The sequence below is a fragment of the Rhinatrema bivittatum genome, chromosome 8, assembly GCF_901001135.1.
Source record: "Rhinatrema bivittatum chromosome 8, aRhiBiv1.1, whole genome shotgun sequence".
Classification (NCBI taxonomy): Eukaryota; Metazoa; Chordata; class Amphibia; order Gymnophiona; family Rhinatrematidae; genus Rhinatrema; species Rhinatrema bivittatum.
In genome coordinates, this window is record NC_042622.1 from 76504819 (window position 1) to 76530316 (window position 25498).

Here is a 25498-nt window from a genome sequence, read left to right on the forward strand (position 1 = left end):
TGATTAGCTGTTGCTTGTTTCTTTGAGTATACCGAGTTTGCCAATAGGGAAAGTGTTTCTGCTCGGTCCTTGGGTAAAAAAGCATTTGAAAGCATAGTGTTCAATTCTGCTCCTATGAATTGAAGCAGGTGAGACAGAATGAGATGGGACTTTTGATAATTGATGAGAAAGCCCATGGAGTGAAGTAGAGTAATTGTTCGACTGAGAGAAGCCAGAGCTCCTTGTTGAGATTGACTTCTGATGAGCCAGTCGTCTAGATAGGGGAAGACGGACACGTTCCTTGTGCAAGTGTGCTGCTATTACTGCTAGACATTTTGTGAAAACTCTGGGAGCTGAGGCAAGTCCGAATGGTAGTACTCTGTACTGGAAATGTTGATGACCCACCATGAAGCGCAGATACTTGCGATGAGGAGGAAATATTAGAATGTGAGCGTAAGTGTCTTGTAGATCCAGAGAGCAAAGCCAATCTCCTGTTTGAAGAAGTGGAAGCATGGTGCCTAGAGAGACCATCCTGAACTTTTCTTTCTTCAGAAATTTGTTGATATTTCTGAGGTCTAGGATGGGACATAAGCCTCCGGTTTTCTTTGGGATGAGGAAATAACGGGAATAGAATCCTCTGCCCTGCTGAGTCCGGGGCACCGGTTCTACAGCTCTGGCTCTCAGAAGGGTGGATAATTCTACTTGTAGATGAATTATGTGATTTTCACTTAATGGAAAATGTTTTGGAGGAGAATCTCTTGGAATTGAGACAAAATTGAGTTGGTATCATCGAAATATTATTGAGAGTACCCATTGGTCTGTTATCTGTACCCAATGGTTGTAAAAAGGAGGATACTCTGCCTCCTACCGGTAGATCTGGTTGAGGGTTGTAGATATGGCTTTGGTCTCTGTGATGGCCTCAAAAAGCCTGCAGCTGGTCCTGTCTGCGGCAGAGGTTGAGGTCTAGCAGCCCTAGGTTGCCTGGGCTGAGATCTTTGCTGCAGCCAAGAAGATCTGCCTCTTGATGCTGGAGGGTAATAATGCCTCTGTCGATAGAAAGGTCATCGAGATTCCTTCCTTGGAGGTCGGCGAGATGACGGGGTAGCAGAGTCCTGTGGAACTGACGATAGTTGGCGCAGGGTTTCTGTGTGTTCCTTTAATTGTGCTACAGCATCTTGCACTTTAGAGCCAAAAAGGTTGTCACCAACACATGGTAATCAACTAACTTTTCCTGGACTTCAGGCCTGAGGTCCGAGGCTTTAACCATGCCCAGCATCTTGCACTTATACCAGATGCCGCTACTCTGGAGGCTGTTTCAAAACTTATAAGCGGCTCGGACTTCGTACTTGCCAGCTTCAAGTCCTTTGTGTATGATTGCTTGGGCTGCTTCTTGATATTGCTGTGGTAACGAATTTGAAAATTCTTGCATCTGTTTCCACAGATTTCTTTGATATTGAGTCATGTATAACAGATATGATGCAATTTTTGTGTTTAACATGGCTCCTTGATAAATTTTCCTGCCCAGAGAATCCAAAAATCTATGATCCTTGCCTGGAGGTGTGGAGGAATGCAGCCTTATCCGTTTTGATTTCTTTTGTGCGGACTCCACAACAACTGATTGATGTGGCAGTTGTGCTTTTTGGTAACCGGGGACAGATTGTACCAAATAAGTGGTGTCCACTCTCTTATTTATGGCTGGTACTGAGCATGGATGCTCCCAGAGTCTGTGCTGCAAGTCCAGGAGGACTTCGTGGACAGGTATAGCCAAAACTTGTTTTGGAGGGTCTACGAATTGGAGGACCTCCAGTGTTTGCTGTTTAGCATCCTCTTCGGCTACCAGAGTAAATGATATGGTGTCCGCCATACCCTGAACAAAATTTGTGAAGAATAAATCCTCCGGTGGAGATTTCTTCCGTTCTTCTGGAGGGGAAGGATCAGACATAAATCCTTCAGAAGAAGTGTCTGTATGACTGTCATCCCATGTATCATCCTGATGTGGAGACATTGGAGAAGACCTTGGTGGTTGAGGAAGTCCTGAAGGACCTGGCTGCGGATCATCTACAGGTATCTGTCCAGGAATTTCTTCTTGTGGCTTGGATGGAATAGCACAGACTATTTCATCAAATTTCTTCAAGAGAAACTGGTACAGCGCAAATTCAGGATGTCCTGGAGCCCCAGGTGACATCGGCATCGATGGTATCGGGTCAGGCATCTGCATCGACTTTGGCTGTGGTGCCGGCATCGGTGCAGGCATCGGCAGGACTGCTGGCTTCAGTGCCGGCACCGGCTTCGGTGAAACCACCGGCATCGGTATCTACATCTGTTGATCCTTTAAGGCTTGGAGCACCGCTTGACGGATGAAATCCGACAATTCCTGCATGACAGCTGGTGCAGGGGCAGAGCAGCTACATGTGGTGGTGGCGGTGTCGATGGTCCTTCCACAGAGCCCTGTGGAGGTTTGACAACTGGTGCTTCGCCATGGGATAAAGGCCTCGGCGGAGGTACCGGTGTTTCCTGGATTCTAGGCCGTTTCGCGGTCGATTCCTCCAGAGAGAAGCGCCTTTGGTATCGATGGGTGAGGGTGCCGATGGCGGTGCTTCGAACGGTGTTCGGTCACTGACTTCGTCGATGCCATCGATGATGTTGGCAACGGATGTTCCCCCGACCCTTCCAGATGACGTTTTTTCAATATTAAACGTTTAGAGACTCCGGCCGGAGATGACTCGATGTGAAAGGGGATGGCAAAAGTTGTAAATGAATAAGTGCTCCATTTTTTCTTGACGGGCCTTTCTTCCCTTCGCGGTCATTTCTGCACACTTGGGACAGGTTGTTATGTCGTGTTTTTCCCCTAAACAAAGTACACACTCGAGGTGTGGGTCTGTAATGGACATTGTCCGATTACAGTTGGGACACTTTTTAAATCCTGTGGCCATATTTTATCGTCGACAGCAGTCGATAAAAATGAGAGGAAACGTGAGAGGAAAAAATTTTACTCAAAGAGTAAAAAAGAGACTAAGATTTACTCACCAGCCAGTGAAAACCTGAGAGACCCCGATATAGGAGAAAATAAATGGTTGTGAAATCTGAATTTTGTCAGACAAAACTGTGAGGAAAACTCACAAAAGCTCCTGCTCCACGATGCCTACAGCAGCGCGGAAAAATGAAGACTGAAGGGAGAACCCTGTGGCAGAGAATATCATGGCATGCTCAGTGGCCTCACAGTGCCAGTCAAAAAAGTTTCTAGAAACTTTGACAGAAAGTTTTCCACAATAGGGCTCCATCAATGATGTCACCCATATGTGAGGACAAGCATCGTGCTTGTCCTGGGATAAGTGCTGATCCATCTTGTCGAATCAAAGCAGACATCCCTTCGGGGTCATCTGGGCGCATAAGCAGCAACCCCTGACGTCATGCGATGCCCGCAGGCAGAGGATACAAACCTCATGATTATCAGTGATAAGACATGGTCCACGGGCACTGGGGGCATCAGTGAAAACCGATCGTGGCCATGATGGGGGAAAAACAAGAAGGCCACAAATTCTAAAGTGATGGCAGCAGGCATCAATGGCCAATGGGCACAGAGGCATCACCACCATGGGGGAAAAAAAAATAGACTGCGAAAGGGAACTTACCCAAAACACCGAAAACCCTGACTACAGCCACTAGGGGGAAGGCACAGAAAGGGACCCAGCGAGGGATTGAGGGACCCCCCCACCCCAAAACGAAGAGCAAAAACATTTTCCACAAGGCTAAAAACAGCCAAAGTGACCTCAAATCACACCATGAGGCTTACAACTCCATTGGGGGGGGGGGGGGGGAGAAGACTGAAGAGGGACCCTGCATGGACTTGTGGTATAGGGCATGCTCAGTGTGCTTTAAGTTCTAGAAACTTTGACATAATAGTTTTCCGCATCGGGGCTCCATCTGATGTCACCCACGTATGGTAACTACCATCCTGCTTGTCCTGAGAGAAAATATATTTCTTCTTATGTTCGCGTTTTGTTATTTCAAACCTGGGATAGAGATCACAGTGAATTGTTCCTTTTGAATAACTGAAGACTTGTGGAATGGGGAGAGGACTATGAAAATCGTGTATTCAGTTTTGTCTGTTATTGTACTATTATGTGTATAGTTTTTTTCCAATTTAATAAAAATTAAATTGGTAAAAAAACAAACAAACCCCAAGAACATACCATTGGTAGGTTTGGTGTCATGTGCTCACAGCCAGCATACCCTCTCCACCCCTAGCAAGTAAGGTGTCATGTGCTCACTGCTGGCACACAAGTGTTCAAATCGTAGGTGGCAGTAGATTCACATATAAAAGCCAAAAATGGGCACAATCCATGATCACACAATTTCATTAACGTTTTAAAGACTTTTATTAGAAGACTGTTTCCCATATGAAGTTTTCATAATTTAGATGTTTACTTATTTTACAGACTTAAATTAAACTGGCAAGTTCTTTGCATTGATCTTTGCATTCATATTATCCCCATTAGTCCACAATGGTTGGCAGGTACATCATACTGGCAGAATTTACAGCAGAGCAAAAACAAAAGCTACAGCAGTGTGAAACCTCTCCAGCCATTTCATGGATTGAAAAGCACTAATAGGCAAAGTTGGATCTCTCTCAGAAACCTTCTAAAAACACTGGTGATGGGGTGGAAAATGTTCTCTTCCTCCCATCCTATTCCATGTGTTTCAAAAGACTGCCAAACAAGTATTCTAGTATCCGCAAACATAAGGTTGTACAGTATGGTCAAGGAGGGGATCCCGATTCCACAGTAAATCTTACAACCTAAAGGAAAAATAAAGGGTTCAAGGGAACATTTAAAGTGCAAAGTTCCTTCCTCAGTACTGAAAAGGTGATATCACCCTCCTCACCATACACTTCTTATTATATCCCTGAGATCCAACCCTCAATAATGCAAAACCAAGTTACCCTACAAACTTCCATCCCTAGAGAAGTGTTTTTTCTTTTAAACTTACATAGAGATAAGGGAGTCAGATGAAGTCAGGCATCAGAAAAAGCCTTTGTGCTAAGACCAATCATTACTGTGATCCCTCAACACACAAACATAGATCATTATCTATATGTTTGTGTGTTGAGGAAGGACAGTAATGATTGCTCTTAGCACAAAGGGCTTCAGTGCAAAAAAGCTGCCAGAGTAGTCAGCAGAACTGTGATATAAAAGCTATGCCACTGCTTTACCAGAACATAAATAATTACAACATGATATAAAAAAAGTACATACTACTTACACAGGTTTCTATATCTTCCACCAATAAATACTAAATAATGTGCAATTAGGTAGCATAGCCAAGATGTGTTCTAAAGGAATGTGAATTTGGCTACTATTAAAAATCTTGAGGCTCTCAAACCGCATCCCCTCCTGCCGTGAAAGCAGCTCATTCATTTTCTTTCTATCCCTGATGCAGGGTCCTGCTCTCTTACCAGCATTGTTACAACACGTAACCAATGCTTTCGCTACTGCCCTATTCCACTAGATGTATGTACAGGGTAAGAAGAAGGGTCATCCATCTTTTTCCTCGTGCAGGATGGGCAGAAAGCTAACAGAGGCAACAAGAGGCCTATTCCTCGACTGCCTTGCTAAATTGAGCTGTCAGATGAGAGAGCATAGCTAATCAAAAACACAAACATAGTTTCTATGTCACCTTTTATCAAAAGGTTAATAAAAATACTGTATGGTCACACCCCTTTCTCCTCCTGTCACAATGGCCAGACATGATCAACTTTCCAGCCACAATTTTTGGGAGACAAAAAAATGATGTAATAAAGTGGAATGTGAATACATTCTAACAAAACAAAAAAAAGGAATATGTAAACATGAACAATAAATAAGTCTGTGTCCAACTCCTTTATACTTCGTCTGCCATCAGATTCTGAATACTTGGGGTAAAATTAAGAACAAGCCAGAGGAACTGATGTAGGCAATACTCCTATTCTCTCATGCAGCTATTCTGCTTAATGCCAGAGCCAGCAAAGCAGAAAACTGGGTAGTAGTAATTTGGAAGCATTAATTCGGGTTCTTATGGTCCCATCAAATTGTAATTTCAGCAAGGGGCCATCCCAAAACCCCTCACAGTCTCTCAAGGTTCTAAAGCCTGGCTCAGTCACTTTAGTGTTTAACACATTCACAGAATGAGATGAGGCTCCACCATAAAATCCAGTCTGCAGCATCTCCCCTCCATCACCGCGACTGCACCCCCAGGGTAATCTTCAAGTTCTCATACACCACATAGCTGATGCTGACAGCAGGAATCACTTTCATGAAATTGGGTGTCAGACCCCGGTAAAGACCAATAGCCCCCTCTGTTTTCAGGATATGTTTGAAGAGTCCTGTCATCGTCACTTGTGGTGAGCCTTCTATTGATGCTGAACCAAAATACACAAATAAAAAGTTAGAAACCTCCTGGCACCGCATGTGTCAGCCTGGCTAATAAAGACATTACTTTCCATAAGTTCTTACTTACCTTGGGCCTGCATGCGTGTCCTTACTAATGCTAGGGGATAACTGGCCAATTGCCCACAGGTACTTGAAATAGTTCCACACGCCAGCAGAACGAAAACTCCAGGGTCAGCACTGTTAATGGCGTAGCGTTGTAACCAAGTGTTCTTTAATGTCTGTAAAAACCGGTAAACTGAGGTTAAGTTCAGAAATCTCTGCCTTTTCTAAAGGAATTTGAAATGAGCCTTTCAAAGCATGCCAACAGCAGCAATGACATAAAATGCAAACCTGAGCATAAACTAAAGCACAGTATTCTTACCTCGTATACAGCTAAATCAATGCCAGCATATGGAATGATTCCCAACATGTTGGGGATATATCCTTTATAAAATGCGGTCATGCCTTCTTTGAAGAGAATTTTCTTGCCACAGTCTAGCATGCCAAAGTACTGCCCTGTCTTCCGTAGTGCCATGCGAGTCTTCAAGACCTAATGTAAGTAAAGGACAACATACTTCCATTAGATAGGTTTTCATTCTTTAAAATGCAGTACTTCCTGCATTTCATTATTCCTTTTTCCCAATGAAATAAAAAAGATTTTTTCAATAGGAGGAATCTCAGTTATGTCAAGCATTAAATTTTCTAACATAAATTTTTTGTACTGTTCAAATGGTGATATAAGTTTAACATTAGGAAAATTGAGGACTCTTAGGTTGTTATATCTGATTGTATTTTCAATCATTTCAATTTTCTTATTATTTATCAATTCCCCTTGAATCAGCCCTGTTTGGACCTTTTCTATTTGCTCATATCGATTTTCAATCCTAACAATTTTTTCCTCATGTTTAAACATTTCTGGTTCCACTTTCATTACCCGATTCTGTATATCTACTACTATATTATTCAGCGATGAAATCATAGCCTTTACATCAGTTAAAGTAGACCATACATTTTCTAGGGTTACAGGTTGTGATTGAAACACTTTTGAGTTAGCAGATAAATTCACAGTTCCTGGAGAACACAGTGTGATCCTCTTATCAGAGGCCTCTTCTCCCCTCATGCCCCGATGGTGTAGACATCAGGGGAAATTCATTCAATCCATTCGAATTTCCCCTGGTTTTAGGCCTTGCCCCTAAATTCTCCAGATTCCCTCATTGGGAAAAAGGAATAATGAAATGCAGGAAGCAACTCAGCAAAATATAACATCACAAAATGGAATTAATAATTTAACTGCATTCTTAGAACAAACTATGTCAGAACAGGTGGAATTTAGGGGAACTCTATGTGTAAAGTTTATGAAAAATTCAGATAGAGATAAGATATTGAAATTGTCTCTAAAGAATAGAGACAAACTTTTCTTGGGTCAGAAGGTATGGAACCTCCCAGATATAACAAAGACCACCCAAATTCGTAGAAGGAATTTCCTTCAGATGAATCAAGAGTTAAGAACTATAGGTGCTCAGAGTACAATTTATTATCCATGTAAATGTGTGGTGAAACATCAACAGCAAAGGTATGTTTTTGGACCCAATTGAGTTAAGGAAATTTCTTGATGCCAAATTGCCTACACAGATTCCTAGCATCGGTAATGAAAGTGTTGTACCACAAATTTCTTAGTTAAAATTTTTTCTTTTCAAAATGCTCAAATCTATGTTATCTTGGCTCTTTTATTACTTTATAACAGGGGTTGATTCCTTAAATATGATTATTTAGGTTTGTGAGAATTTGCTTGCACCTGTATATTTGGCAAACTGTTATTGCTGTTTGTTTGTAAAATATTTTGGCATAAATAAAAAATTAAAAAAAAATAAAATGCAGTACTAGAAATTTGACAGCCAGCAACCCCAACAAATAAAATAGTTGGGAGCCTTCCATCTTCCATTTGCTTGGGAGTTTGCCAGTAGAGTGCGGTGCCTCTTCTCTTACCAAGAGAATAGAGGGGAGGGTAAGATTAAAGAATTTGAAACACTCCCATCTACTCTCTCCACTAGGTAGGGAGATGTCAGATTTCACTCCACACCAAAACTATCACTCCAGTGCTGGCAGTGCATCCAATACCCTGATCATCAAGAACAGCACAGCACCTACCTCCATTGGATAAATACTGCTTTGTGCAATGGCTCCTGCCAGAGATCCAGCCACCAGCCTCTCCTGGATTCGTAGTGTTTCCTGGTCACTGCCCATAAGCCGCTTTATCTGTAAAAGATTAACCAATGAGGGACCATCACCACCTTACCCTCCCATACTCCATAAACATACCCACTGCCATCCTCAGCCTTACCTGCTCATATGCCATGAATTTCATGGCAGACTCTGGTGCAATTTTCAAGACATTGATGCCATTTCCACGCCAAAGAGATTTGAGGCCACCTTCTCGGATCATCTGGGTGAAGCCACCAACAATGCACATGCTGTTATTACGGGAAGCATGGACCTGAAAATAGAGGAGAGCTGCAATAAATTACATAGGCACATTTCATACTAATTCCAGGGGGGGAGGGGGGCATATACCTTTAATTTAGTCTGCAAGCTTTGTTGCACACTTCAGAACATTACAGCTTTCCACAATCTCAAAATCATTTTTGTGTTCTCATGCCTACATGTCTGAAGCCTAGAATTTGTGTGCATTAGTGAGGAGCCCACTGTCATGGTCTATGTGGATACCAACAACAGGATGAAGATTCTGGATGCCAAACTTGGCTTTCTGGTAGGATAGTGAAATCCAAAATTATAGGGCAGCATTCTCAGAAGTTCCCCCGGTTCTTCACACAGGACCCAAGAGGCAGGCAGAGCCCTTGAATCTCAATTTATGGTTGAGACAATGGTGCAGGAAGGACAGCTTTAGATGTGTTAAGAACTGAGGAATATTTTGGTGAAAGGAATCCTGGCACATCTGAATAGGCCCTCATCTTAACCAAGAGGGAACCAGGCCGTGGGCACCAACAATTTAAAAACCGCTCTATCATCTTTTAAACTACGGTAGATTACTGGGGGAGTCTACAGTCCTTTAGGAGCAGCTCATGGTTAGGATCAAAGAGCCTTCAAAGGTTACTGTCAGAACAAAGAAGTCAAAATTTTGTTATAGAGAGGTGGATTTAAATGAACAGTACACATATGAATGCTTGAAAACTATCTGAATCCATTGCTAATGAGCAGGCTGTAATTAGGGATTTAAACAAACAAAAAAAAAAAACACAAAAACAGATTTGCTTTTCTGTATGCAAATGTCAAAAGTCTAAAAAAAAACAAAAATGGAGAATTAACATGTATGGCACTACATGAAGACAGACATATTAAGCATCTCAAAGACCTGGTGGAAAAAGGATACCAGAGTACAAAATACAGGGAATGACATGGCAGATCAAATTGGGTGTGGCGTGACATACGTTAAGAATGGCACAGTCAAGTAGGATACAGGTTCAGCAGGAAAAACTGTATTCTGGAACCTCTATGGCTAGAAATTCCATGTGAGATAGGGAAAGGAGAGTATAACAGGAGGATACTTTGCTCCCCTCACCAGGATGATGAAACAGGCAAATGCTAACAGATTAGATGGGTTAATAATTTTGGCAACATAATAATGGGGGTTTTCAATTATCCTAATATTGATTGGATGAATGTCTTATCAGGGCATGCAAGGGAAGTAAAATTGTTAGATGCCAAAAATGACTGCTTCATGAAGCAACTAGTCCTAGAACAGACTAGAAGGGTAGGAGGCTGGAAACTACTTTAAACTTGCTTTCCAGTGGATTACAAGATTTGGTACAAAGGATAATAGTGATCACAATTCAATCAAGTTTGACTGAATCACTGTAGGGAGATTATTAAGTAAAAACATACTGTGATAAGACTACGAAAATTAGAAAATTAAGAAAAACCTAGAAAGGGGCAGTAGCAAGCGTTAAAAATCTGCATGGGGCATTGAGATAGTATTTTTAGATGAACAATCTTGGAAGACCAAATTTAAAAAAAAAATAAATAAATAAAAATGTATTTCATACATTAAAAAAGTGTCACAAAAAGATCAAATAGCTACGAGCACAGTTAAATAGGCTACTAAAGCCAAAACGTCATCTTTTAAACAATGGAAACCAAGTCCAAATGAGAACAGAACAGAACGGCAAGGTAGATGTAAAACATTAATAGGGAAGGCCAAAAGAAGTAGGGGTCTATTTTGAAGGGAAAAAAAAAAAAAAAAAAAAGGGCAGCAGCACTGTCCTTCAGACAGGAGTGTGTGGATTGTGGGCGGAAGAGGGAACTGCCATCTCCAATATTCATTCACATCTACTCCCCCCTCTAGCCTATGGCAGTTTCCACCTTTCATCCTCCAACTGCTGTGGAAATCAGCATTTTACAACCCTTCTTGCCCAACTATTACTATAGTTTCACAATCTGTAGATTAGTATATCACAAGCAAGTTCCAAGCAGACACTGCACTCTGTACTGACATTTATCTCTACCCTCTGTTTCTGAAGCAAACCTGAAAACCCTAATGCCAGCTAGAAAACAAAACCAAGGAGGGAGTCTCTCCTTCATATGACAGCTAGCTCCAAGGAATTAAAGTTGTATAAAATATAAGGGGCACTTCATACCATCATCATTTATTTTCCCTTCCTCCATCTTAGGAAGAGTTGTTGGTCACTTTTTGGACCAGCCAGAAGATTTTTCCCCACCTTGGGATGGATTGATCAGCTCAGCAGTATAAAGGCCAGGCTGAGCATGTGCAAAGTGTGGCTGGTTGTAGTTTCTGAAGCAGTGGCATTGTGCTGGCATTTCCCAAATTCAGGCCCCAAAGCCTGTTCCAAAGGGGTGGGGATTTTGCCTTCACACTGGGGCTACTTTACACTACACATTTAAAGAAGGGACTGTAGATGCCAAGGAAGGAAGGACTTTTTGGAGAAGTTTTTTTCTTTATTCTTAAATAGGAGGAATCTGTTCTCCCATTTTTTGGAAAAGAGATTTTTCAATCTTTCCTGTCACTGGGAAGGGACACTGACTCAGAATTGCAGAGAGAGGGAAAGGGACTGATTCACTTAGTTTCATTCCATCTGTATCAAAAACATTTTATTTTTGTATTTTGTGATTTTCAAATTTTGGATTAAAGTTATGAGTTACAGTAAAATTTATTTGACCCCCACTTCAAGCAAGTTGCTGCTCTTTCTGAATTGGAGAACCAGCCTGCTGAGATGTACTGGAGTGAGTACCCTTGTGAGAAAGGTCAAGTGGGACAGACGAGACAATGCAGAGATTCCCACCTTGAGTGCACCTAGGGCCCTGGAGGTGTGACCTCCTCCCCACCAGTGGAACCCCAGCACTCCAGTGGCTAACCATGGTGGTACATGGAAAAAAATAAATAGAGGTCTGGGAAGATAGATTGGTCCTGGGGATTCTGAGGGGCCCCTACATTCTGACTTAAACCAAAGGCAGGGTTACAAACATTCCAAAAACCACTACAGGATATTAGGTGCATTTCTCTGGCAATGCCAGCCACTCAATCTTAGATACACTGGGTGAACAATACAAAAACTTGCAATCAATATATGAAATTTCTCTCCTATGTATGCATATGAGCTTGGGAAGCCCCGTTGCACCTTACAGCGTACCTGCATGAGCACCTTCAGCCTGTCCAGTGGTGCTGTGCACGTTCGTGAGACAGCACCAGCTCCTCCTCCTGCTACCAAGTGTCTCCACCACATCCCCGTCTGTCTCTCTTCTGCTGTGAATTCATCAGGAACTGTCAAGTTCTCTCCAACATCAAAAATCTGTAAAGAAAAGTAGATAAGACTAATGCATGAAGGATTAAGCAGGAAGATTCAAACAAACTGCTTATGATCTGTGGCTGAAAAATATAATCACAAATGTATAAACTATTTTAATAATCCTGGTTAATTTCTAATATAATCCAAGATTACGTTATAATCTTTTTTTTTACTGGATAGGTTTGATAATCATGTAGGCCAGTGTTTCCTGGCCTTTTCAAGCCCAAGGTACATGACCCTCCATGGAGAAGGCAACTCAGACAGGGAGAGTACTCGTATGGCCCGAAGAAGAGGTAAAGAAGCACTGAAAGACCAGGCAGTCTCTTTGAAATTTTTAAACAAACATGAGGGGAGAAAGACACACGAACCCATCACCATGGACCAATTCCCTCTATATACAAATGCCAGAGAAGAGAGAAGTTGGTACGGTGCAGGCAGCTGGCTCAGTTAGTTACCTTGGCTGCCACATGTGGCTGCCAACCCTCTTTCAATGCTGCTTCTCCCAACACTCAAAGTCAGTCACATCCCATGCTCAGTGCATGCTCTCCCCATCTCACTCAGTGTGGGAATAAGTGGGGCTGGAAGGACTCAAAGAAGGAAGCTCAGGAGGGGGAAGATGACATGGTGCTCTGCAGGGCCCAGCTAGCCATACTCTGCATGTTGCCCATTAATTCCCATAATCCAGGGCTCATGCTGTAGCTAAGAAGGAGAGACATGCATGACTATACATGAGGAAGCTCCTTTCTTACATGATGTTTAAGAACTACTGTTGGAGTCTCTTGTTGCTATAAGATGCTGAGAGCAGAGTACAGGTGTTGGCCTGGATCCGAGATTCAGGTAGTGGTGACTTTTTCATGGCACACAAAAGGCATGCTGATTGCGAAACACAAATATAGGCTATACTTTTGTATTGATGGTTGTTATTTGACCATTACCATAACAATTTATCTTGGACAGATGTGAACTTATACCTACATCTGGGTTTTGCTGCCACTTAAGGTTGCTCATTGTTGGTCTACTTTATGTATATGATCTGCTAGTAATGTTATTTTATATAGTATAGTTGTATTCAGCTCTGTATTTACTGTATTTATCTTGGTACCCATTTGCAGTACTTGTAAAAAAAGAAAAAAAATGTGAATGTAATAAAATGTGTTGTAGAAGTATTCCCAATATTGTCTGTTAGTTTTGGGATCTCTATTGTACATTTGTATGATAATGGTCAAAACATGTCAACTGTTTGGCCAACGGTATTTCTCTGCTTCTTTGATCAATGTATCATAGAAAAAAGTGATTACATGTTTTTCCCCATTTTCCCAGTAGTTTTATGTCAAAACATTACCCTGAATTCTCTATAGGCTCATGATTTAGGCACAAAATGAAGTGTATAGCTTTAGAAGCCATATTAGTCCTAAAGAAAATTGGATCCCTTGCAGCATTTTGTTTTGATCAATATAAGAATTATCCAAAAGCTTCTGCATATGGACTTCCCAAACACTACATGTCCCTTCTTCAGGGTGGCATAAGCCTGCACTGTTAAACTTTTGATAACAGAGTTCAGGCCAACATGCTTACTCTCAAATTAAAAAGCAGTGTATTTAACATGTTAGTCCTCTTAAACACAGCAATAGAGGCCAACAAGCTACAGATGATCTTTTTATTGGACTAACTTAACACATTTTATGACCAACTCTTAAATGCTAGTCACTTGTATAAATTAATCCAATAAAAAGATTATCACCTGCAATTTTTTATTAAAAAAAAAAAAAAAGACAGACTTCACCTCTTTAAGGTCTTAAAAGTAGTTCAAAAATCAGTAACCTATTACTTTGGAGGACTGGCACAAAGACCGTTGCCTTTATTCACAGCCTTTCAGCAACGCATTCATGGCTGCACTGCAGGAAGGACAGCAACACACTAGCACAAACTGAAGTAGTCAAAACAGTCAATGAGAAACTGACCGAGAAGTCAACTGCACCTGCAGCAGAAACAGACCTCAGAAGTTGCTTTCCCTACCCCTACCCCTCCCCCAATCCCAAAGCCACTTCAAATATTCTGAATTGGTCTCAACCCCAAGAGGACAAAAGCAGTGGGTCTGAAATGTTCCAGGTGACAGTGAGCCTGAAATAAAGCAACATACAGGACCAAACTGCTATGTGGAGCTGCAGCATGCTGAAAGAAGCAGAGCAAGGTACTTTATTATTTATACACATTCTTTAAGTAGAGCAGGAAATGTTAGTCTATCAGTCCTGGCAGGTACCCAACCAGCAGGTGCCGGTCTGAAGCCTGAAACTACCTGGAAAATCTGGTTGCTACAGTACCCACACAGTCCCTTCCAAGGAATGTACAACATTAACGCATAAAAGGACAAAGGGCAACAGAGTAAAAATAGAAGTGGAGAGACTCCCAGGCCATTAAATGAAAGAGGCTGAAGTTGGTGGTAAAGGATAGGTACTTACAGTGGAGTGCTTCCAATAGAGAATGATCTCAGGAATGTTTTCAGCAGGGTGCAAGAGATGATAGTCTCTCCATTCATTCCAATCAATAGTCATTGTTCCATTCTTATCCATACTGTCAAAACAAAGCAGAGGCGATTACTGGATCCCCATAACACACCCTTCTTTTATATCTTACTAACCCCCCCCAAAGTAATAGCAACTGTAGCAGACATACAGCATTAATGAAATCAGCAACAGACCAGGGCATGACATGCTGAACATAAGCAAACAGGAAAAGACACAAACCAGGCTCAGATACTTACTGGGTGATATGACCCCAGAAATGCCCAGTCCTTATTCTGACAAAGAGGCAGAAGCACAAGGAAAAAAAACAACAATACAGTAGCACCCATTAATGGTGCATATTGGCACACAAACATGCATCGCCCAATCAACCAATACCGCAGCTGATGATAAAAACATAGGTACACGAACAAAATTGTTAACATACAGGTGTGTATTGCATGGACTACCAAAAGAAAAAAAAAAAAAAACCACAACTCAGCTGCAGTTTTACTGCAGTGTGGATATGAACAGATTACTGCCTGAGGAGAAGTGCTATAACTACAGTCTCCCTTCTCCAGGAAGGGACGTGCAGAGACAAGGATCAGTTATTCTCTGGAAAATCATCTGCAAACTCAGTAATGTTGCTTAAAAAGCCACAGAACTAGGATCTCCCATCTCCCTTCATTTAGCATTTTTTGGAAAAAGTTGAAGTCCACCAATGCCCTTTATATCAGCAGAGTTCAGGGGAAGAAACTAAAATGTGTTGAAAAGTGAAGACTAAAAAGTGATAAATTTCACTCACAGTATATTTAAAATTATCAATTTTAAAAAAGCATAAGTTAAAGGACCAGTACATCTTTAAAGGGATAGGTTGTTTAGGCAATACTGAGAGTCATGCTAATTGATTTGTTGTTGTACAGACAGGCATCCTCTATGGTTGGCAGCTGGGCAGACCAGATGGGTCGGTTCATCTTTTTCTGTCATCTACCATGTTGCTATGAGACAAAATAACCCTAGCAAGACCAGCATAAATAAATGCCTGCCTCAGACTCGTCCAACCACAAATCATCCAGTAGCAACTCAACTGCCTAGAACGAGGAGACGGCACCTTTACTTTTCACGTGTGTTCATTAGAGCCTTGACATTTACCTTTTGAGGATTTTTTCAGCCTGCTGTTCAGAGATGTTCACTCCAAGATCTCTAAGAGACTGCATGATCTCCTGGGCATCAATGCGACCTGGAAAGAAACAAATTTGCTGTGTCCTAGAAGTCACAATACAATGGTGTTGAGGAAACATGCATTGTATGTATACATGCACCCATGTGGCATGGGAAGAGCAGCATTATCTAAGACAGAAAAGCTAGACAAAGGTGTGTGGGTGTGAGAGGTAATTCACTCAAAGGCCCTTGGGTGAAGCAAGGAAAATGGATGATTGTGCAAGTTATATTTGTGGGGAACTGCATCATTTCTCAGCCTGTTTTTCAACTAGGGACTTCAGGATCTGAATCTGAAAACATTTGACTCCACACCACTTAAGAACATAAGAAAATGCCATACTGGGTCAGACTTAATCCTCAAAACTGAAAAAGCAGGGCCCATTGCATCTAATCTGAGAAACTACTTTAGCCTGATTATATCCCTCCCTTGTCACTCTACCCAATCGTGGTTAGTTAGTAGTCTCTTACTCTAAAGATGCAGTAAGTGTCAAGACTTGAGGGAGAGGGCAGATCGTTCTAAAGTGAATTCCTTCTGAACAGACTGACAAGGAGATATGAACTATTCTTCTGATAAAGGGGAGCAAGTAGTCAGAAGTACTGCCAATGTAGCTTTTAAATTTGGTTGAAATCTCACCATCATTTTTTTTGTCCAGGCTCTTAAAGACCAGCCTCAGTTTTTTTTCATGATCGCGAAGATAATGAACAAATTCTTCAAAGTCAAGTTGGCCATCCAAGTCTTTGTCACCTGCCTTCACGATCCTCTGTTTAGAGTGGAGGGAGGATGGAAAGAAAAAAAAAAAAAAAAGAAACTCAATCCATAACTGCTTTCTCCTGCAGTAAAATATCCAAATGCAGCACTTGAATAATTAAAAAATAAAAATTAGAGACCTAGCTTTTCCATTTTAAACTCATACCCAGTCCTAAATACTCTATGAAGTAAGGTTCCTGACCTTCCCTCCAGCAGACCAACAAAATGGATAGAAAACATTGTTGGCACAATCAGCAAGAATGAATAGGAATAAAGTACTAAACCCTAAAAACTGAAACCATAGGTGAGGCAATAAAGATGTAGCCTACAGCCAGCCAGGATATCCAGTTATTGTCTAAAAGATAGTGAAATTCTAAAAAGGTATAAAAAGAACCAGCTGCAACTAGCTATGAAGAAAATACCAGGTTTTTTCAACAATTTACTTTAATACAACTTAAAAACAAAAACTCCTAGATAACATATTATACTACAGAATTACATGGTAGATCCCAATACCACAGTTAAGATCAAGAACCACAATAGAAGTACAAGATATTGCTTAAAGTTTTCCAGGAAGCATTTCAATAATATCGCCCAAAAATGCACAGCCATCACAATCCAGATTGAATGCTTATTGTCTCCAGGGCTTCACCCCCCTTCCATACAACAAAGCTATCCAAACCCATCCCTCTGGCTTCAAACTTTATTTCTTAATCTGTTATGAAGATGTAGTGAGCAGTGAAGTCCCTTCTATGCTCACTATTCCTGAATTCATGGGCAAGGAACATAAGATTGAGGAACCATTGCCTGATACTCAAAATAAATAAGAGGGTTATCCATAGATATCAAGTTCAGTTTCTAACTGGACTGAACAGGTGCCAAAATTTAAGAACTTATTAAATCGCCATTACAGAAATTAAAACATAGCATTGCAGAATTCTCATTTTACAATATTACAATAAAAATAGTTCATGAAAAACCACCAAGGACAATTAAAATAATACACACACAATGCCAAAACAAGGCAGTGACTAAAATAAATCAAGGCAATATAAAATCTGGATGAAATGAAATATTCGAAGTTCATTCACAATATTACAAGTTTCTAGCCAATGTCACTAAAAATGCTACAAGATCTGGTTCTGCTGAAAAGTCAAAGAGCCCCCATTGTTATCTTGTATCCTTAACCCGTTCCAATCTCACACAGATGGTTCTGGTCTTAAATACATCTCTCCGTACTGATCTATCCTTTCCGTCCTACTCTCTAGTGCTTCTAATGCCCATTCTCTGACCTGACGCCACTGGCGATAGGTGGTCAGCTCCTGCGACGGGAGAAGAACACTTAGCCGGAAGATCGACTTCAACCCCAAGGGGAGTTTCTGGGACTCAAAGTACTCTACTTTTCTATGGGAATCATCGAGCAGCGGCACGGAGAGGCAAAGGCAGAGCATGGCTTTACCGGCTTCAGACCACACACAGCTCTACAGCTGCTCCTGCCACCCAGCCTCGGCAAGAAGACAGAATTTCTCCGCAGCTATTGGCTGGCCGAGCCCAGCCCTTTTCCATATTAGGGAGTCTTACGCATAGAGCTCTTCCCATCAACCAATGGAGCTCCGGAGTGCCAGCACTGCAAGAACCGCCTTGACGTCACGGCCTCCTCCCTCCTGCTGTTACTGGACTGCACAGGGAGCGCCGTTAAGTCCTTTCACATGCTGCTAGCACGGCTGGGGTCAGGGTCAGAGATAGCAAATACCTACCATAGCAGAGAGATCAAGGTCCAACTCCCTCCCGTCCCCCAAAATAAATAACTACTCTTCCCGCGTGACAGATATGAAAGGACAACTGGTTCGGAGCAAAGGGCACTCAAGAACTAAATATCAGGAAGCAGATGAGTCAACGCCACCGAAAGGCTTCAGTGCCAGCGTTATTTCGTCACTCTCAAGCAGCACGCGGAAATATATTCGTTCAATAAATTAGGCAAGAGGTCCTGTTCCAGGGAAGACCGGTAACCTTTCAGAAAGCACAACCCTAAGCATCAGCCTGTCATGCGTGAGGCACTCGGGCAGTGCCCCAGCACATCTTAACTAAATCTAAAAAGATCAATTTTGGTAGACAGGGCAGGCTGGAAGTTTTAACACTTACCGGCCGAAATACCTGCATTTATCTCATGTCCTATGGTAGTTACACAGTAAATAATGACAAAGTCCATTCTACCCCATCCTGGTTGCCAGTCAGAGTGTGACCACTTTTTAACTTGTACCAGGCACGGAACTGGTTCCTTTTCAGAGCCTAATGGACAACCTGGGGGGGGGGGGCGCTCCTGAGCAGCAAACACCCCCCCCCCCCCAAGGCTGCAGCTCAGCTCCAGGCGTTAATAGCTTTCTCTCTGCTCCCAAGCAAAAAAAAAAAAAAAAAGGGTTAAGCTTACTAGCACAAGCTTAAATTGGATACTCTAAGAACGAAGCAGAAGAGGTGACGCAGCAATCAGGTGCTCAAATTACGCTGCTGCTGGAGCACAGAAGGGGGAGGAGGTAGCAGCGGCAGGCTGAAAGTATAAAAGGGAGGGCAGCAGAGGAGCTGATGTAATAAAGCCTATGCGAAAATAGGGGTTCAATTTTAACGAAGGTTTTCCTTAATGCATCTGTTGTCCCGAGGGATACAAATCGAAAAGGTATTAAAAAAAAGTCTAAATGGGGGGAAGCCCATACTAAAATGTGAATGAAGCTGAAATATCCTAACTAATGGAGAAAAGTGCTTTAAAAAAATGCTTGAAATCAGGAGTAAAGAAGGAGTTGGAAGGCATGTGACCAAAATAGCCTTGCATGCAAGAGTATCTAACTTGGGCACAATCTCACATGCAAGGCCATTTGGAGAAGGCATGCCGAGTGAAGTCAAAGGGTAAGCTCTCTAGAGAAGGCACCTATAGCTAAACCGAACATACTTTGGTGCTGTGCATCCTTAATGGTTGGTTCAAGAGAGCTTTTCCTTTGAGTTCACTTGGCATGCTTTGCACTTGAGATGTCCAGTCCCGATCTTGCTAGTCTGGTCACACTCCTTCCAACTTCAAGCACTTACCTCCTTACTCTTGTATTTTGTTAACTCCTTGGCTTGAGATGGAGTAAAAGCTAACTCACATTTCTGGTGGCCATGATATTCTATTGCTGTGCCTGTGTGGTAGTGTCTAGCTGTTTCTACCACACTGGACACAGCAATAGAATGACTTTGGCCACCAGAAATGCAAGTTTATGCCATCTCAGACCAAAGGAGGAATTACATTTCCAGTGTAAGCTCTCTGGGGCAGGAACTGAATAGTATGCACTTTGGTGTTGTGCATCCTGACTTTGGCACTTCCTAGAGAGCTTACACCCTGTTCTGCTGTGGGTTCCAGCTCAAGAGAACTTGCGTTGGAAATGTAAGTCTTTCCTGGGTCTGAAGAAGAGTATTACCCTAGGCTTAAGAGACATTGCCCACTAGAAATGTGAGTTTACTCCAGTTTAGACCCAGGAGTTAAATTTCCATTGTAAGCTCTTTGAGGCAGGCACCAGTCATAGGTTATATCTTTGTTTTCCTGAACACCAGGACAGTGCATGCACTGTGCTAAGGTGTGAACTGTTCAACTATTGGTGGCCACCCAGAATGCTTATGCTTTTCTCATCTAGCTGTAGATCTTTTCCAGAGAGCTTCTTTTATTCTACTTGCCATTCCTTGTCAAAATGGCCTTATTGCATGCAGTGCCATTTTAGCAAGGCACGGCAAGAAAAAGAGCATAAGCTATCTGGGGCAGGTGCCTTCAGATGAGCAGTATGCACTTTGGCATCCTGTTCAGCTGTAGCGCACCCTGGAGAGCTTATGCTTTGATTTTACTAGCCATTCCTTGCCAAAATGGCCTCTGGAGTGAGCACGTATAGCTAGCTGAAAAAGTGTAAGCTCCTTGGAATGGGCATCTACAGTTAAACAGTATGCTGAAGTGGGAATGTATAGTGCCATGTACTGTTCAGTTTTAGGTGCCTGCCTTGAGAGCTTACATTGGAAATTAGACTCATGGGTCCAAGGTGGAATACTCACATTTCTGGTGGCCAAAGTTATTCTATTGTTGTGTCCAGTCTGATAAAAGCAGCTAGACTACCAGAAATGAGAGTTAAGTTTTACTACTCTGACCCAAGAGTTAAATTTCCAACATTAAGAAAATATGCTTTAAGCTGTCTGCTCTTTAACACACCTCCCTGCATTGCTGGGGGAATAGCTTTTACATGGGATTTGCATGAACCCACACATTTTAACACTGTTAATCCTGGTTTATTGCAAAATTTAGGTATTAAAACCCCTGTTAAATACCAGTTAACTCACGGGTACTCAAACCAGTCCTACAACCCCCCCCACCCAGCCAGTCAGGTTTTCAGGATATCCCTACTGAATATGCATGTGCTATCTCCCATGTATGCAAACTTCTCATGCATATTCAGTAGGGATATCCTGAAAACCCAACTGGCTGGGGCGGAGTGCCCTATATGACCAGTTCAAGCATCCAAGTCAACTTACCACAGAAAAATGCACGTTAAAACAGGAGTAAAAACCTGTGCTAACGCTCATGTGTCTCATTGCATTGGCATCTAGGAAAGGGAGGACTTTAGAAACAGGGAAAAAGGAAGAAAGAGGAGTGGATGCCTGGAGCAGCAGGAGCAGGCTTTTGGAATAAAAAGTCTCTGCAGCAGCTGTTAGAAAAAAAGTAGACTGAGGAGGAAGCACAGTGGACTAGAACAGGGATGGAAAGCATCAATGGATTGGCCCTCCAGTACACAATCTGAAAGTGGCCCAATTTGGAAAATAAATTGGGGACCACTGTTTTACAGGCTTTAGATTTCAATGTACACAGAATCAGAGCAAAGGGCATAACCAGGTCTGAAGCACAGCAATAAGATGTGTTGGACGGAACCAGGGCTCAGTAGTCCCTGCTCCCCTCCAGAGCATTTTCCTGAGGGTACAGAAGGTTTTGCAGGTGGCTAAGCTTGTGCTACTTTTATAAACAATCCATATAAAAATATTGTAACTGATGATTTATATACAAAAACACCTCAAAGGACAGTATCTTAAAAATTAGATTAAGATGGTGGGTTTGAAGACACAATGTAATGGAATCAAACTCCTATCTATTATTTATTTTAACAGTTTTTTTTATACAGATGTTAAAATACACATATCTGTTTACAATATAACAGTAGGTGGAAATTACAATGAACAGGGGTGGCTCTATGGTGGCTCCAGGCACAGGGAAGTAGATCTGTACACCTGCTCAACCAGCCTCCATGCCAGAGTGATCTGGGCATAGCAACAGTTTGCAGAGCAGCCCTGTTCCACTCAGTAGCTTCTCTCAATGGTAGAAACAGTCACAGAACATGGAACGTGCGAGCAAGCATGCTCACAAGTCCCTCAGTAGTCCTGCCCCCTCCTCATACACAGGCCTCCTGTTCCATAAAACACATGCAGAAGGCAGGGCTACTAAGAAATAGAGCATATGCTGACTCACAGGGGCGGCACAGTAATTTGCTTAGGTAGCATCAGTACTACTAGTTACTATTTAGTTGTTTGTTTTTTTTGGTTTTTTTTTTAACATGTTACTCACTCCCCCTTGTATCCCTCATACATATTACCTTCAACTGGGGTTGTGTCACTCTCAGCACTACAGCAGTTGATCTCTCTTCAGTTGATTCAGCCATTCCTTCTACCAGGTCAGTCTGGAGTTCTCGCTCGTCAGTGCCCATGTCTAAATCTGGTAGAATTCCTTCTCTTGTTGACCCTTGGCAGGTAGCCCTGGGAAAGAACCTCCCAAAGAACTAGCAGTAGCTGAAGCTTCAACCCAGTTGGGAACTGTACATCAATCAACTTTACAGCAGGTAAAAGGACCTCAATACCCAGCAGCTTTTAAGCCACACATCTGTTCCTGCATCCTCAGTACTTCCTCTGGAAAAATTCATATCAGCCACTGTGCTCAGCTCACCCCATGCTGTTTGGGCTATGCAAATTGTTCAGTGGTAAAGAATCCCCAGATCATCAAAAATCAGGGGCCAACATCTTTCAATCAGAGCTGCAGCAATTCAGGGAATCCTGAATCTCGAATACATTGTTAGTGCTGATGAGAAATGTTTTCTGTCAATGCACATCCTACATCCGAGGAAACCGTAAGCACTCACTGCAGCAGGACCTGACCAATCACTGCTCTCAAGATGAAAGATTAGTTTGAATAATCTTCATCCAATCCAAGAATAGCATGAAAAGATTTCCTGCATTCAGCTCAGCCAGTACTGCAGTTCAGTTCCATACTGTGAAGTAACATGAGCACCATCCCCCACTCTGTCTCCAAAGCCACACCCCAGACTCAGAAAATCTAGCACTAGCTTCAGATCCACCACTCTGGCCAACCGCAGCAGATCATCATACTCCGCTAACCTCACCTCAAGGAAACAAATTTCACACTTTGGCATCCAAAGCAATTTACACAAGACTTTGTTCTTTGGATTGGGGCCAGCAGTTCCCTCCCATTTCTCTGTACTGCCAGCTCAATCTGATCTGGCACCATGAGCATTCAGTTGCAACTACTGGGGGATTTTGTCCCTCTATTTCATACCCCCTTCTAGAGCTGGTGCAACGGCAGCATTTATAGAACCACAGCTGCTGGAGGAAAGTGGAGGGGCCCAAAAGCACATGGAAAGCAAGAATCCAGTGTCTTATGCTGATGGATGAGCAGGCAGAACAGGCTTTTTCTCACCTTCAGTCTCAAGCAGATTGGTTTACTCTGCTCAAAGGAACCAGATAGGAGAGGTGGGATATAGCAGTCTTTTGCTCAAGTTACTGCTGCTGGTATACAGAAGGGGAGGAGGGAAAGTGGCAATCAAGGGCCATAAACAGGGGTCCTATATCCAGCCATTAGGTATTATCTTGTGATAAATGGGACTCCCTCCCCCACAGGGACTGCAAACCCTGCCTTCACAGCATCCCCAGCCAACACAAGCACAAAGAACCAGACACCAAACCCAGGAAGCAAACTCAGGTGCTCTGTGTGGTACTGAGCAACACTGAAGTGGTGAGGTAAAAAGGAATAAAGTAGAGAGACTGAAGAGCAAAAAGAAAAAAAAAAAGAGTGAAATAAAGTATAACATGAATACAATACAAAAGTAAATGAAATTAGTGAAAACAGTAAAAAAATTTAGCTATTGGATCAGCTTGGGGTTGGGAAATAGTTCCCTGGCTCTTACTATTTGGCTGCTGCCCAAGTTTAGAAAATGTGTCTTCCCAGGAATAATCACTGCAGGAAAAAAAAAGTGTCTATAAAATATTAAGATAGTACCTACATTCTCTGTATTATCTATATTCACTTCCTGCTGATGCCACTGTCCCTCATTTCCTTCCTAGCATATTAAAATTTAGAACAGGGGTCCCCAAACTAAGCAAAGGGCAGTGAAATATTTCAAGTTACTGCAGTGGGAGTAGGGAGTCTCCCTTGGACTCTGGCCTTTTCAGCGATTTGAAATGCTGGTGGAGGGAGGCAGAGTTCCCACAGAAGAATGATGGATACAGTTTCCTTAACTTCTAGTAGTTGGCAACCCTACCATCTACCTCCTCCCTTTATCAGCATATAACCCCTAGGAAGAAGGGTGTGTGGCATATTCTCTCCCACTCACCATTCCCCATACATTTCGCTCTCTATTTCTCTCCCCTTTCCTCCATCTCTTTTCCACTCTTAGTCACTCAAATTGCCTTCCCCCTCCCTTCCTCTTCTCCCAGCAAGGATTGGGAACCCCACTAGCATTTGCAGCATCACCACATGGCTCCTCTGCTGCAGCTAGAGGTTGGGAACCCCACCAGCACTTCCACCCATCCAGAGACTTCCTCTACCAGCAACTTCTGCATGCACAAAAAGCACAGGTCACACGTCCTCTTGCTGCTCCCTGAAAGAGCTACAAGATCAGCAGCTAGAGAAGTACAATCTGCAATGTTTTGCATGTAGACATGGTGCTCATATGGTCAGTATGAGAGTGGGTGTTCGCTTTGAGTATGATCTTCAATAAATCTACATTAGGAAAAAAAAAAAACCCCCACTAAAAACAAAGTTACAAGAGTGGGAGGCAGCAAATGAATGTGCTCCCACAGCTACTCCCACTGCTGTGGGCTGGATGTAGCTTATAGGCTGTAGTTTTGGAACCCTTGATTTAAAAACAAAAAAAAAAATGGAGATCTACAACAGATTTGACCTGACCTCTCTTTAGCTTTTCATCTTAAGAACATAAGAAATTGCCATGCTGGGTCAGACCAAGGGTCCATCAAGACCAACATCCTGTTTCCAACAGAGGCCAAACCAGGCCACAAGAACCTGGCAATTACCCAAACACTAAGAAGATCCCATGCTACTGATGCAATTAATAGCAGTGGCTATTCCCTAAGTAAACTTGATTAATAGCCATTAATGGACTTCTCCTCCAAGAACTTATCCAAAACGTTTTTAACCCAGCTACACTAACTGCACTAACCACATCCTCTGGCAACAAATTCCAGAGCTTTATTGTGCGTTGAGTGAAAAAGAATTTTCTCCGATTAGTCTTAAATGTGCTACTTGCTAACTTCATGGAATGCCCCCAAGTCCTTCTATTATTCGAAAGTGTAAATAACAGAGTCAATCTACTCGTTCAAGACCTTTCATGATCTTAAAGACCTCTATTATATCCACCCTCAGCCGTCTCTTCTCCAAGCTGAACAGCCCTAACCTCTTCAGCCTTTCCTCATACGGGAGCTGTTCTATCCCCTTTATCATTTTGGTTGCCCTTCTCTATT

At 42.3% G+C, this 25498-nt stretch overlaps 1 protein-coding gene across 3 annotated transcripts in view; it reads right to left on the reverse strand.

Annotated features, from left to right (window-relative positions):
- Positions 1-4340: 4340 nt before the first annotated feature.
- Positions 4341-25498, reverse strand: part of SLC25A25 (solute carrier family 25 member 25) — a 53467-nt gene continuing 32309 nt past the window's right edge. The window contains exons 1-10 of one of the 3 annotated variants that reach the window (XM_029611970.1): positions 18433-18452; positions 16562-16688; positions 15859-15946; positions 14665-14776; positions 12050-12208; positions 8728-8880; positions 8535-8642; positions 6769-6936; positions 6475-6625; positions 4341-6376 (exon numbers count right to left, since the gene is read on the reverse strand). In XM_029611970.1, coding sequence (XP_029467830.1) covers positions 6192-6376; positions 6475-6625; positions 6769-6936; positions 8535-8642; positions 8728-8880; positions 12050-12208; positions 14665-14776; positions 15859-15946; positions 16562-16688; positions 18433-18435 — 1254 coding nt within the window. In that variant the 5' untranslated portion in view covers positions 18436-18452 and the 3' untranslated portion in view covers positions 4341-6191. Of the gene's footprint in view, positions 6377-6474; positions 6626-6768; positions 6937-8534; positions 8643-8727; positions 8881-12049; positions 12209-14664; positions 14777-15858; positions 15947-16561; positions 16689-17967; positions 18129-18432; positions 18453-25498 lie in introns of those variants that run through there. The other 2 variants (XM_029611969.1, XM_029611968.1) reach the window with 2 other exon arrangements.